General features: G+C 33.3%; 1 protein-coding gene across 1 annotated transcript; it reads right to left on the reverse strand.

The window, feature by feature from the left end:
• Window positions 1-87: 87 nt before the first annotated feature.
• LOC145569187 (cation/H(+) antiporter 18-like) lies at window positions 88-6,014 on the reverse strand. The gene is made up of 4 exons (XM_081628543.1): window positions 5,910-6,014; window positions 3,947-4,198; window positions 1,659-2,660; window positions 88-1,573 (listed from the first exon to the last, which is right to left on the reverse strand). The coding sequence occupies exons 2-4, from the start codon at window positions 4,136-4,138 to the stop codon at window positions 353-355; spliced, it is 2,415 nt and encodes an 804-aa protein (XP_081484669.1). The 5' UTR covers window positions 4,139-4,198; window positions 5,910-6,014; the 3' UTR covers window positions 88-352.
• Window positions 6,015-13,963: the final 7,949 nt, after the last annotated feature.

Raw genomic sequence — 13,963 nt, forward strand, 5'->3', positions numbered from 1 at the left:
TACTCAATCCTTAAAAGACGATGTACTTATACAAATTACAAAAAAATCATCATCAATGATTTATTAATTGCAGCACAAATGTAACTTGGAAAAAAATGTTCAGTAACCAAAGCCTTAAAAAATTCAATTTAATGAATATTCTAAGCACAACAGCTATAGAACAGCTCAATATGGATCAGTCATAGACTCTGAAAATCATTTGCTATGGAGCTTAACTTCAATTTATCAGTATTTGAATAACAGATTTTCTCATTCAACATTATCAGACCATCTAGTTCTACTTCTCTGTGATATGAAATACACTGATCAGAAAAAACTGTGATCCTTTGGACATAAGTCTGACTACACTCGATTAATCATTTTCAGTTTCGTAAGTTGCCTCTCCTGCCTCCTCCAGGGATACTGGCTTTGAATCGCCTTTGAATTGATTAATCACCAAAACAGAAGCATTTGTTGAGATCTCTTGAGAGGTCAACAATGCACCAACTGGCCCTAATTCAGGGGAGTTTCTCTTTACAGTAAGACCCAAAGTTGCAGCAACCAAGCCTTCAGGTGATCTTCCTACCAAAACCATTGTACAACGGCTACATTCCTTGATTATGCTGACAGTATCAGAATTTTCTGTTACTAATCTTTCCTCGTACCTGACTGATCCACCATCGGACACTTTCTGCTTAACAGCATTAATGGCCTCTTTGTCAGATGCCCTTGAGTCTCCCTTGTTGCCAGTGCTACTACTATCAATAATATCGAGTGCCACTATTTCACCTTTCCCCATGTTTTGGTCTGCTCTGAAGTGGACTATCCTCAGGGTGATCCCAGGATGCTCTGACATCCGTAGACCCAGAGCCAATGCTTCACGGTCATCAGGTCCGCCAAAGAAATAAACACTGATGGTGGAGTCAACATTGCTGGCTGCTACATGGGAAGATCCACCAAACCCGCGATCTACTAGAATACCAACTGAGCAAGGAGCATGTTGGAGCACCTTCTTGTTCACCAATCTATACTCCTGTCGTGTGGCTTCTAATGATCCGTCAACCCTTTGGTGTTTGTGGAAGGGAAGGATAACGAGGGCAGTCCTTTTGTTCTCAGCACTAGCACATATGTCTTCATGCATGTCAGGGAAGTGAGAGATTGCTGTCATGGGCCTGATTTGAACCCGGCTGAGCTGCCCATATGCCTCAAAGGCCACCTCAACTTGGTTTGAGTCTGTCTTCATTGTCTTATTCCAGAAGGGAAGCCCATTATTCCTGGCTTTGTGAATCATTCGAATTGCAGAAGATCTTTCAGAAAGCTCCATGAGATGCATCGCGTAGACTGTGAGCTCTTGCTTCTTCTCTGTTCCTCTCAAAGCTTCAATCAAGTTTATCATTGTTGGAATGTTCCCTCCGCTGTGGAAACATGCCATGATTCGGAGTTGGGAGCTGGAGTCTTTTCTTTGGACTGTCCTCAGCTTATAAGCGCGTCTTCTCTTAGCTGGTTTATACACTGCTGTCACAATTGGTGTTGTCATGAAAGTGGTGACTAGGGCCATAAGAACCATTATTGCAAAAGTTTGATCATTTAACACCTATAAGGATCAAGTAAAGAGTTAGATAAAAAAAATTACTATAAGATAAGCAATTATAACTAATACTGGTTTAAGTTATTAGTACCTTTCGATCTTTACCAATATTCAGGACAATCAACTCCACCAAACCTTTGCTGTTCATTAAAAACCCAAGAGCAATAGCCTCGTTGACAGGTATTTTACAGAGGCGAGATACAATATAAGTCCCAACAACCTTGCCAAAACAGGCAGTTAGTATAACAAGAATTAGTAGCCCCCATGACTGAGCCCCTTGAATGGTGGCCACATTTGTTTTAAGACCACTCGAAACAAAGTACAGAGGAAGCAGGAGGCCAGACACAAGATCCTCAATCTTTTCTATCAAGGCATTGGCAAGAGGCCCTTCCTTCGGCGCTAGAATCCCAAGAACAAATGCACCGAAAAGGGCATGGATTCCAATAGTATCGGTCACAAAACCAGCTGCCAAGACTGCAGCTAATGTGGCACAAATGAAAAGCTCATCCACTGGCTCACCATCAGGGCAATGCCGATTCATCCACTTAAAGATGTGAGGGACTATAAGAATGCACAAACAAACAAAAGCTGCACCACACAAAAATACCCACAAGGTAATAAGAGGAGATTTGCCTGAGCTTGAAAGAGCAATGGCTAGAGCAAGGAGAATCCAGGCTGCCACATCATTTACTGCAGCTGCTGACATAGCCATACGTCCCACATCAGTGGTTAGGAGCTTAAGCTCAGCTAAGATACGGGCTAAGACAGGAAATGCTGTGATAGAGAGGGCAACCCCCATGAATACAAGGAAGGGTCCTTGGCTTACACCTTTTGAAATGGTTGCCCTAAGGATAAATGATGTGCCAATCCCCATCACAAACGGCAATGTGATGCCTGCAAGAGCAATACTCATGGTTTTCTTTCCTGTTTGGCGTAATGCTTTTAAATCCAATTCTAAACCCACAAGGAACAGAAAGAAGATGAGCCCGAGATTGGCAAGTGTGTCCAGCACTGTAAGACTCTTGGGAGGAAATACTGCATGCAGGAACTTTGTGTTACGACCAATAGCAGATGGGCCTAGTAAGATTCCTCCCTGTTAAAGCAACAGAAACAGGACATTCAAAAGTCAAAGTCAGGGTCAAGACTAAACTTGGAATAATTTTTTAGGAAATTATCATCCAATATTATTGATACATATGTTTACTTCACATCTCTAGAGCAAATTACATCTTCAGCAACATAATTTCTTGGGAGCTGACCAAGGTAGTACAATGGAAATGATCAATAGGTCAAACATTAACATCAAAATAGTATAACAATTTAGTTCATTATATAGCTAACCTAAGTTGCAACAAACTCATACTTTCGAAAAGAAAATGTACGGGTTGAAAGATGCTAACATCTAAAGTCATTCAAATAAATATGTATTTTAAGTAAATACAATTATACTTGTAAATTTTTATCATACTTATTTCTGAATTTAATCAACTAAAGAAAGCTAAGCAGTAGTTAAGCACATCACCTCATCTCTTCAGACTTATGGAGTATTCCACAATCATTAGACAAAACAAAAACATGAATGGTTATTTATAAGAAAATAAGTAAAGACTTCGATCGACAAATCATTTAATAGTCGGTAATAAATAATGGTAACCATAACAAATTTTCATCCCCAATCATATGTTTGAGGATGTTTTGGACTTTCTGTCAATAATTATGCAATCGCATCTAGTATTTCTTATGTAATGTAATGGAGTAATGGAGTTAAAACACCTAGCATTACGCATTCATTTGTGATTAGTTAAGTTTGTGCTTTCAACTTTTCTCAAGTTCCTCAGCAATACTGCCAGATGTTAGTATAAAAACCTGCTCATGCTTTAAGCAGTTTGAGGAAGACAATTCAGAATGTTCCAATAACAGCAAAACTTAATCATATAAAAGGTACTACTCTAGCTTTGACATTTAATTGCTCTTTCTTCATTATAGTTTTATAGAGGACTTTCCGAGATCACGAGTTATAAACATGAAAAACAATTGAATAAATACAACAAAAGCTTCTCATGCCACAGGTGCTTACAAACAAAACTCTTTCTTCTAAAATATATATGCCTTGTACAATGTAAGGCTAATTTGGCACTCATGATAAACATGTGCATATCCAAATGTCAAACTATGATTATTTTCCATATTTTGGGTACAATCTAAAGTGTTAATACTCAAAGTGTTGAGGACTAGACCAAAAAAAGTTCAAGTATAAAACGACTCAACCAATATCATCATCTAAAATCAAAAGTGTCAGCAAATAATGTTAAGCTACTCAATTCTTAGTTGATATGAAGATGTCTGCTAAGGTAAAATAGCTAAGAAGTAGATACTTACAATAACCTCAGCGATCACACGAGGCTGCCTCAGAGGTCTAAGCAAGAAAGCCAAGGTACGAGTGAGGACAAGAACAAGGATTATCTGTATGATAAGAAGGGGGAGAGCAAAATCAAGAGGATTTTCTCCTTGGAAGATTCCGGTAGAGGTAGCCTGCATCGGCTTTGGACAAGCAGTAACATTTACAGCCATGTTGAGATGGAATTATGATGTGAACAAGGTACAAAACCAGCAAAATCTCCCCTTAGTGCCCTGTTTACATGAATGAAGAACATTTTGTCAGCCAAATATTTATGCACTATCATATATAAAGTGCACTTCTTAAGTAAAAACTTTTATGCATTTCTAGTTAAGCAACTAAAAGGAGCTGAATTATCTTAAATACGTATATATGTTACAGTGTTACGCCCAAGTAATTGTACATTGACATTCTGCCCCGTATTAGCTGTCTACACTTTGAATTTTTGTTTACATATTACTCCTTAATATTTTCAGTTTATTCCAGGAAATTAAAAATGGAAGGAAAACTTCGAAGCAATACTTGTATTATGCATATGAATAGTCAAAACACCACACAGTATTTTACCACAAATTTGTCTAATTAAAAAATAATAGTCTAATTGTATCAAATACAATTTCAGATTCTGACAGTTTTATTGTACTTGTTGTACGGAGTATAAAACATTGCATTGATATCATACAACATGATTAGTTGTTAAAAAAAAAAAAGAGTGGAGTATAGCAAAAACAAATTAGTTTAAATGACATGTAAATAAATTTTAACAAAGAAAAGTGTCAACTTTTATTTCTTTTTAATGTGAAACTGATATTGCTGATAGTATTTGGCAAATCTCAAGAATTATTTTAATTATTATAATGTAATTATGTAAAGATAGAATGAATCATTGCATTTTTTTTTTTTTTTTTTTTGAAGGATAGCATTCAATAAATCTACCTCTTACTTGCTTAGCATTTGTTGATTGCCTTACCACATCAAGAATATTTTACTCACATTGACAACTAAGATTTCATTCTCATTTCACATATTCCATCAAAAAGAGGAAAGGAGAGATTGCCTTGAAAAAAAAAAAAAAAAAAAAAAAAAAAAAAAAAAAAAAAAAATTCATTCATTCATATTAGAAAAATCAAATTGCTCTATTTCCTTTTAAAAGATTCAAAGGGCATATCTCCATACATAATTTACACCAACAAAAAATAAATATACAAGAAGGAAAAAAAATACAAATACTTTAATTAGTCCAACACACGACGAAGGCTGCCGTCTACAACGAAAATTTTGACACTTTATATATATGCACTCCGGTGTACCAAGAGCTAATTCACGGGTAAAGGAGAAAAAATAAAAATAAAACTCTAATGTTTATAGTCTTAGAAATATATTTTCAAGTTGTTCCCACTTGAGATTAAATTTCGTAAAAGTAGAGTAGACAAGTTGTTTTTTTTTTAGAAAAGTCAAAGATAAAAATTTAATCCACATATATCTATCGTTTTTCGAAAACTAAATACGTAGTATTCTATTATCCCGGCTTCAAAAAAAAAAAAAAAAAAAAATCTATTATCCCAATTTTAAAGGGACAAAAAAAAAAAAAAAAGTTGCACACAATTTTGAGAAGGTCTCAAAAACTTGATTTTATTTATTCAGTGCAAAGTAGATTTAAAATATAGGGTGAAACTTAACTAAAACAATTCATATGAAATTTCACATTCGAATTGAATAAATAAAACTTGATTTTCAGTGATTCTGAAAAAACTTAATTATTACGGAAGAAAAATTACATCAAAAAGAAAAATAAAAATACGACAAAAATATACGTACTACATTACATAAATTCAAGCACCATTGCAAGATTATCAAAAAAAAAAAAAAAAAAAAAAAAAAAAAAAAAAAAAAAAAAAGAACAATTTCAAAGAAAAAATAAAAAGAAAGAGGCAGGAGGTTTACCTGGAGAATTTGATGATGTAATTGAGTAATTCAATTATCTTCCATGAAAATTTTAAAATTTTCTTTTGAAGCTTTCTGTAAAGTATGATTAAGAGAGTAAAATTATTTCAAGAGTCAAACACTGAAATTAAGGAAGAGAGATCTATTTAAATAGAACCTGTGTATTATACGGAAAAGACGATTTTGCCACTATGTATTATTTTGTTTTGGATGTTATTTTTTTTTGGAAAGTAGTACGTATATAATTATATTAGGTGTAGGATTACATGTTTATGAAATTACTCCTATGAATTATGTAACTCTAATCTGTAATCTCCAATTACTCTCTATGATTACTGATTAGAGATATACTTGTATATTAATATAACTCTGTGAAAAAAGGGGTGGGAATTGATTAGATGCTGACGATAATATTTTTTCTAAAATACAACAATTATAGTTTTTCTCAAAGAGTCAACCCTCCACTTTTAGTTAAATATGGGAAAAAGATATATGCATTTCTTAAAAGCTAAAAATGAAAAAAAAAATTAACAATCTATAACTAGTACTAAAGTAGCAACCGCTGACATCACTTTAATTTAAAATTAGACATATGTCATGTTGTCATTAAAAATTTTCCCTCCAAAATAATAATTGATGTCATCATTTTGTGATATTATTTTATTATTCTATTAAAATTCTAGCCAGCTACATAATTATTAGTAACAAATTCTGAAAAACGGTCTATTCTATTCAACAATAATAATTTAATTTTTTTTTCTCAGGTATGTTTTCATCATTTAATTTTTCTATGAGCTCTATTTTTTTTTTATTTATATCTGATGTTTTATTTATTTTGGAAATATTTTTATTTTTTAATTGTGGTATGAAAAAGTAAACAAATTTAGAAAGTTTTATTTTAATCAAATCGTACATCGCACGAGACTAATCTAGTAAATAAACATTTATTATACCGATTCACTCGTAAATTATTGATAAATTTCTAACTAAATACTAAAAAAGGAAGTATAGCATTACCAACATGAAAATAATAAAATTAAAAAAAAATAAAAAAATCATTGTTAATTTTAGTATCTTTAGATCAACTAAAACCTTCATCATTATTTGCGGTTTTATTTCATTAGTTTTTGCACCATCACATTTTATTGATTATAAGGATCATAAAACAAAGGAGTATTTTTTAAGTGCAAACAAAAACATACATAATGAAGTAGATTAGTAGAAGTTTTTAAAACTTGGTATGGGAAACTATGCACCCTCCTGGTTATTGTTTTATTATCAATTTACCACTCTCCTGTTGTTGTTTCATATCTTCAGCCCAAATTCTATACACTAGCTAACAGATTGTGAGACGATCTCTTAATAACTTACTAGATTAGCCCCGTGTGATGCACGGTTTTAACAAATAAAATTGTAGTGTTGAACTCGCATATACAAATAATATTCTCAACTGAGGCGTTAGATAACAAATTAATAAAATAGTATTCCGTATTAAGTTTGTAATGCATGACAAAATCACACATCAATCGGGTAATTAATATTAATTTTACTTTACTATTTCCACATTTTTTCCATAGATAAAATTATAAGCCTATGTTGATAAGTGATATATTACTAATAATACAATCAACGCTTTTAATATAATTGACTTGCAGTGGCCAACTTAAAATTAAATGAAACAACACCCAAATTATCAAATACAGAGAAATATTACAAAGTTCAATTTATCAATCTTTGAAAAAAAAAAAGTATCATCAACAACATGTTCAATAGTATGTCAAAATATATTAAGGTTGATGATTTAAAAAAAAAAATAAAACAAACAAACAAACAAAATTTTTGTACTAAGAAAATATTCTGATTTGAAAAAAAAAATCAAAATTCTTGTATTAAGAAGCAACCCAAGCAATATTTCAAAAAAAAAAAAAAAAAAAAGCAACCCAAGCAATATGATTAATCATTATTTAAAAGCAAACCAATCATGGGGGTTATTAAATATCGCCCTCAAATATCTAACTAACGCTCGCAAAATAAAATAAAATTACGTACTTATCCTTATAATAACAATTATAAAAATAATTAAATTTACCTCAATTTTACACTTTTACCGTACACAAAAATTTTAACGGTTCTCTCTAGTGGCACACGCCTAGTTTTTTCGAACGTCCTAGGCTCAAAAGCCTAGTATGTGCGAACAACCGTGCGGTTGTTCTAAAAAACTAGGCGTTTGAGCCTAGGAGGTTCAAAAAAACCGGGCGTATGCCTGCGATTTCAGAAAATTAAAAAAAAAACCTTTTCTCCGGCGGCCAACTTCCCTTTGTCCTTCCTCGTCATTACCGCGGCTATGTAGATCGTGAAACCGGAGGTAAAAGGAGTTGGTGGTTAAAAGAGGAGGCGGTGGTGGTGGTGGTGCTGGTAGTGGTGGGTAGTATGAAGAGGTGGTGGTGGTTGTTGTTGTTTAGGGAGAGAATTATGTTTAAGAGAGTGAACAAGGAGTGAGAGTATGGGGGATAATTTTTTTGATAAATTAAGGATAAATTTGTAATTTTATTTTATTTTGCGGGCATTAATTAGATATATTAAGCGAAAAATCATGAATCATATTCAATCAAGCACCTAATCCCAAGATCGCATGCATAAAACACAAGACACATAAATATACCTTGAAGCGTGAATTCCACGTAGCAATTTGACAGGCAAATCAGGGAGAGAACCCCAAGCGTTGCTCCTCTACGTAGTCCACGAGCTTCGAACGAGCCGTCCACCAATACTAGATTGGTCGAGTGAAAGGGAAAACCCCGATCACCACCATTAATGGACTAACCGACCACCACGAACCACCACAACCGGCGCAAGGGAGGAGGAGAGAGCTGTGAGAGAGAGAGGAGTATGAGAGGGGTTTGGTCTCGTGTTTGCTAATTAGGGTTTGATCAAACTGATCACTCAATTGCATGACTGAATACCCTAGGCACTTAGTCTATTTATAATCATATTATAATTAGACTAAGTCACGAGGCCCAATAGCCTCCATACTACTCCATGTAGCCGACCATACTAGGGGATGCGGTCCATCATGGGCCTCGTCCAATTTCAAAGAAAAAATAAAAAGAAAGAGGCAGGAGGTTTACCTGGAGAATTTGATGATGTAATTGAGTAATTCAATTATCTTCCATGAAAATTTTAAAATTTTCTTTTGAAGCTTTCTGTAAAGTATGATTAAGAGAGTAAAATTATTTCAAGAGTCAAACACTGAAATTAAGGAAGAGAGATCTATTTAAATAGAACCTGTGTATTATACGGAAAAGACGATTTTGCCACTATGTATTATTTTGTTTTGGATGTTATTTTTTTTTGGAAAGTAGTACGTATATAATTATATTAGGTGTAGGATTACATGTTTATGAAATTACTCCTATGAATTATGTAACTCTAATCTGTAATCTCCAATTACTCTCTATGATTACTGATTAGAGATATACTTGTATATTAATATAACTCTGTGAAAAAAGGGGTGGGAATTGATTAGATGCTGACGATAATATTTTTTCTAAAATACAACAATTATAGTTTTTCTCAAAGAGTCAACCCTCCACTTTTAGTTAAATATGGGAAAAAGATATATGCATTTCTTAAAAGCTAAAAATGAAAAAAAAAATTAACAATCTATAACTAGTACTAAAGTAGCAACCGCTGACATCACTTTAATTTAAAATTAGACATATGTCATGTTGTCATTAAAAATTTTCCCTCCAAAATAATAATTGATGTCATCATTTTGTGATATTATTTTATTATTCTATTAAAATTCTAGCCAGCTACATAATTATTAGTAACAAATTCTGAAAAACGGTCTATTCTATTCAACAATAATAATTTAATTTTTTTTTCTCAGGTATGTTTTCATCATTTAATTTTTCTATGAGCTCTATTTTTTTTTTATTTATATCTGATGTTTTATTTATTTTGGAAATATTTTTATTTTTTAATTGTGGTATGAAAAAGTAAACAAATTTAGAAAGTTTTATTTTAATCAAATCGTACATCGCACGAGACTAATCTAGTAAATAAACATTTATTATACCGATTCACTCGTAAATTATTGATAAATTTCTAACTAAATACTAAAAAAGGAAGTATAGCATTACCAACATGAAAATAATAAAATTAAAAAAAAATAAAAAAATCATTGTTAATTTTAGTATCTTTAGATCAACTAAAACCTTCATCATTATTTGCGGTTTTATTTCATTAGTTTTTGCACCATCACATTTTATTGATTATAAGGATCATAAAACAAAGGAGTATTTTTTAAGTGCAAACAAAAACATACATAATGAAGTAGATTAGTAGAAGTTTTTAAAACTTGGTATGGGAAACTATGCACCCTCCTGGTTATTGTTTTATTATCAATTTACCACTCTCCTGTTGTTGTTTCATATCTTCAGCCCAAATTCTATACACTAGCTAACAGATTGTGAGACGATCTCTTAATAACTTACTAGATTAGCCCCGTGTGATGCACGGTTTTAACAAATAAAATTGTAGTGTTGAACTCGCATATACAAATAATATTCTCAACTGAGGCGTTAGATAACAAATTAATAAAATAGTATTCCGTATTAAGTTTGTAATGCATGACAAAATCACACATCAATCGGGTAATTAATATTAATTTTACTTTACTATTTCCACATTTTTTCCATAGATAAAATTATAAGCCTATGTTGATAAGTGATATATTACTAATAATACAATCAACGCTTTTAATATAATTGACTTGCAGTGGCCAACTTAAAATTAAATGAAACAACACCCAAATTATCAAATACAGAGAAATATTACAAAGTTCAATTTATCAATCTTTGAAAAAAAAAAAGTATCATCAACAACATGTTCAATAGTATGTCAAAATATATTAAGGTTGATGATTTAAAAAAAAAAATAAAACAAACAAACAAACAAAATTTTTGTACTAAGAAAATATTCTGATTTGAAAAAAAAAATCAAAATTCTTGTATTAAGAAGCAACCCAAGCAATATTTCAAAAAAAAAAAAAAAAAAAAGCAACCCAAGCAATATGATTAATCATTATTTAAAAGCAAACCAATCATGGGGGTTATTAAATATCGCCCTCAAATATCTAACTAACGCTCGCAAAATAAAATAAAATTACGTACTTATCCTTATAATAACAATTATAAAAATAATTAAATTTACCTCAATTTTACACTTTTACCGTACACAAAAATTTTAACGGTTCTCTCTAGTGGCACACGCCTAGTTTTTTCGAACGTCCTAGGCTCAAAAGCCTAGTATGTGCGAACAACCGTGCGGTTGTTCTAAAAAACTAGGCGTTTGAGCCTAGGAGGTTCAAAAAAACCGGGCGTATGCCTGCGATTTCAGAAAATTAAAAAAAAAACCTTTTCTCCGGCGGCCAACTTCCCTTTGTCCTTCCTCGTCATTACCGCGGCTATGTAGATCGTGAAACCGGAGGTAAAAGGAGTTGGTGGTTAAAAGAGGAGGCGGTGGTGGTGGTGGTGCTGGTAGTGGTGGGTAGTATGAAGAGGTGGTGGTGGTTGTTGTTGTTTAGGGAGAGAATTATGTTTAAGAGAGTGAACAAGGAGTGAGAGTATGGGGGATAATTTTTTTGATAAATTAAGGATAAATTTGTAATTTTATTTTATTTTGCGGGCATTAATTAGATATATTAAGCGAAAAATCATGAATCATATTCAATCAAGCACCTAATCCCAAGATCGCATGCATAAAACACAAGACACATAAATATACCTTGAAGCGTGAATTCCACGTAGCAATTTGACAGGCAAATCAGGGAGAGAACCCCAAGCGTTGCTCCTCTACGTAGTCCACGAGCTTCGAACGAGCCGTCCACCAATACTAGATTGGTCGAGTGAAAGGGAAAACCCCGATCACCACCATTAATGGACTAACCGACCACCACGAACCACCACAACCGGCGCAAGGGAGGAGGAGAGAGCTGTGAGAGAGAGAGGAGTATGAGAGGGGTTTGGTCTCGTGTTTGCTAATTAGGGTTTGATCAAACTGATCACTCAATTGCATGACTGAATACCCTAGGCACTTAGTCTATTTATAATCATATTATAATTAGACTAAGTCACGAGGCCCAATAGCCTCCATACTACTCCATGTAGCCGACCATACTAGGGGATGCGGTCCATCATGGGCCTCGTCCTCTCATACTCGATCTAGGCCCTTTGTGTGACCTTATAGGATCCGTCCAAGTGGGCTTTGGCCTATTTTACTAGCTCAAAGATCATTAGTACCTCTAGTTATGATATAACGACGACCCAAATGTATGAACTTAATTATCTCCATAATTTGATCCATTTATATATCTAGTAATTGCACACGATGAAGACATAATTCCTTCAATCTCCCGCTTGTCTGATACAAGTGTGCAATATTCAAATTCCTTAAGTCAATATGTGTCGATTTGATAATATGATTGCATCACATGTCGAGATTATATTAATCTACAAATTGTTTCTTAAAATCTGAGTTAGAATTACAAAACCAAATGATTACTGAGTAATACATTTGAACGCGGCCACGTATTTTCTGAATTCTCCCTCTTCAAGCGACCATGACACATTTCCTAATTTAATAGGTAGACTCAATCCAATCTTGTGGCAACAAGGCTCCCACTCAACTTTTGAAATAACTAGAAAACATCCTTTATAGTCTCCAGTTACGGGAAGACGTTTGAATGTACCATAGTCAAAACATCCATTGAATGAAATCAATGTTCCACTCATGTCAAAGGAGCCAAGGTCACACTTCAAATCCAAATATGTTGAGAGGAAATATCACCTCATTCGAGAGATCGTTGGCAGAGGAGATGTCAAGATGTACAAAGTTCATACGGATGAGAATATCGTTGATCCTCTTACTAAACCCCTTCCATTGCCTAAGCATGAGAAACATGCTAGTGCAACTGGATTGAGGCTAATGATATAATTTAAGTTGTATTAGTTTTTGAGAAAAACTTATTACATATGTAATACATTCATTTGCAGAATTATGTTTAATCAGAAATTCATTATTTCTCTTATTTAATTATGGTTTTGATATTAAATAAAATGTCCAAAATAATTATGGATTGATTGGCTCATCAGGTTGATGACCTGGTGAATGAAACCCCACAGGTGAACAAAATCCATATATTATTTAAGTTCCTAGTTCGAAATCATTAAAGTGGACATAAATGATTTCAATACAAGGACTAGCATGTAAGATTGATTGGATAGCGCAGTTTCATGGGTTATAGGAGCATAGTGAAGCTCGATCAATCACATGGATATGCATGTATGATGCATGATCGAACTATAGACCTACTTTAAAGTTCAAGTATCGAGCTTCCAGATATATTAGTGGATTCCTTTGACATGAGTGGAACACTGATTCTATTCAATAATTGATTTGACTGTGATACATTTAAACGTCTTCCCGTAACTGGAGACTATAAAGGATGTTTCCTGGTTAATTCAAGAGTTGAGTGGGAGCTTTGGTTGCCATAAGATTGGATTGAGTCTACCTATTTAATTAGGAATGAGTCTTGGCCCCTTAAAGAGGGAGAATTCAGAAAATGCATGGCCGTGCTCAAATGGATTACATAGTAATCATTTGTCTTGTATTCTAACTCAGATTTCAAGAAAAGATTTGTAGATTAATATGATCACGACATGAGATGCAATCATATTATCAAATCGACACACATTGACTTAAGGAATTTGAATATTGCGCACTTGTCTTCGATAAGTGCAATTACTAGATATATCAAGGATCACTATTATGGAGATAATAAGTTCGTTCTTTTGGGTCGTCATTGTCTATTGCTAGATTATGATAAATGATTTTTGGGCTAGTCCAAAGTCCTTTAGAATGGATCCTATGAGGTCACACGACAAGAGTATTGGGTTAAACAAGTTAAAGGCCCATTAATGAGCCTCATGAGATTATGACAAACCATATAGAGTGTTGGGCTAGAGTAGGTTGATTAGGAATAGGAGTTT

This window comes from Chenopodium album, chromosome 11 (assembly GCF_948465745.1).
Source record: "Chenopodium album chromosome 11, dcCheAlbu1.1, whole genome shotgun sequence".
Classification (NCBI taxonomy): Eukaryota; Viridiplantae; Streptophyta; class Magnoliopsida; order Caryophyllales; family Amaranthaceae; genus Chenopodium; species Chenopodium album.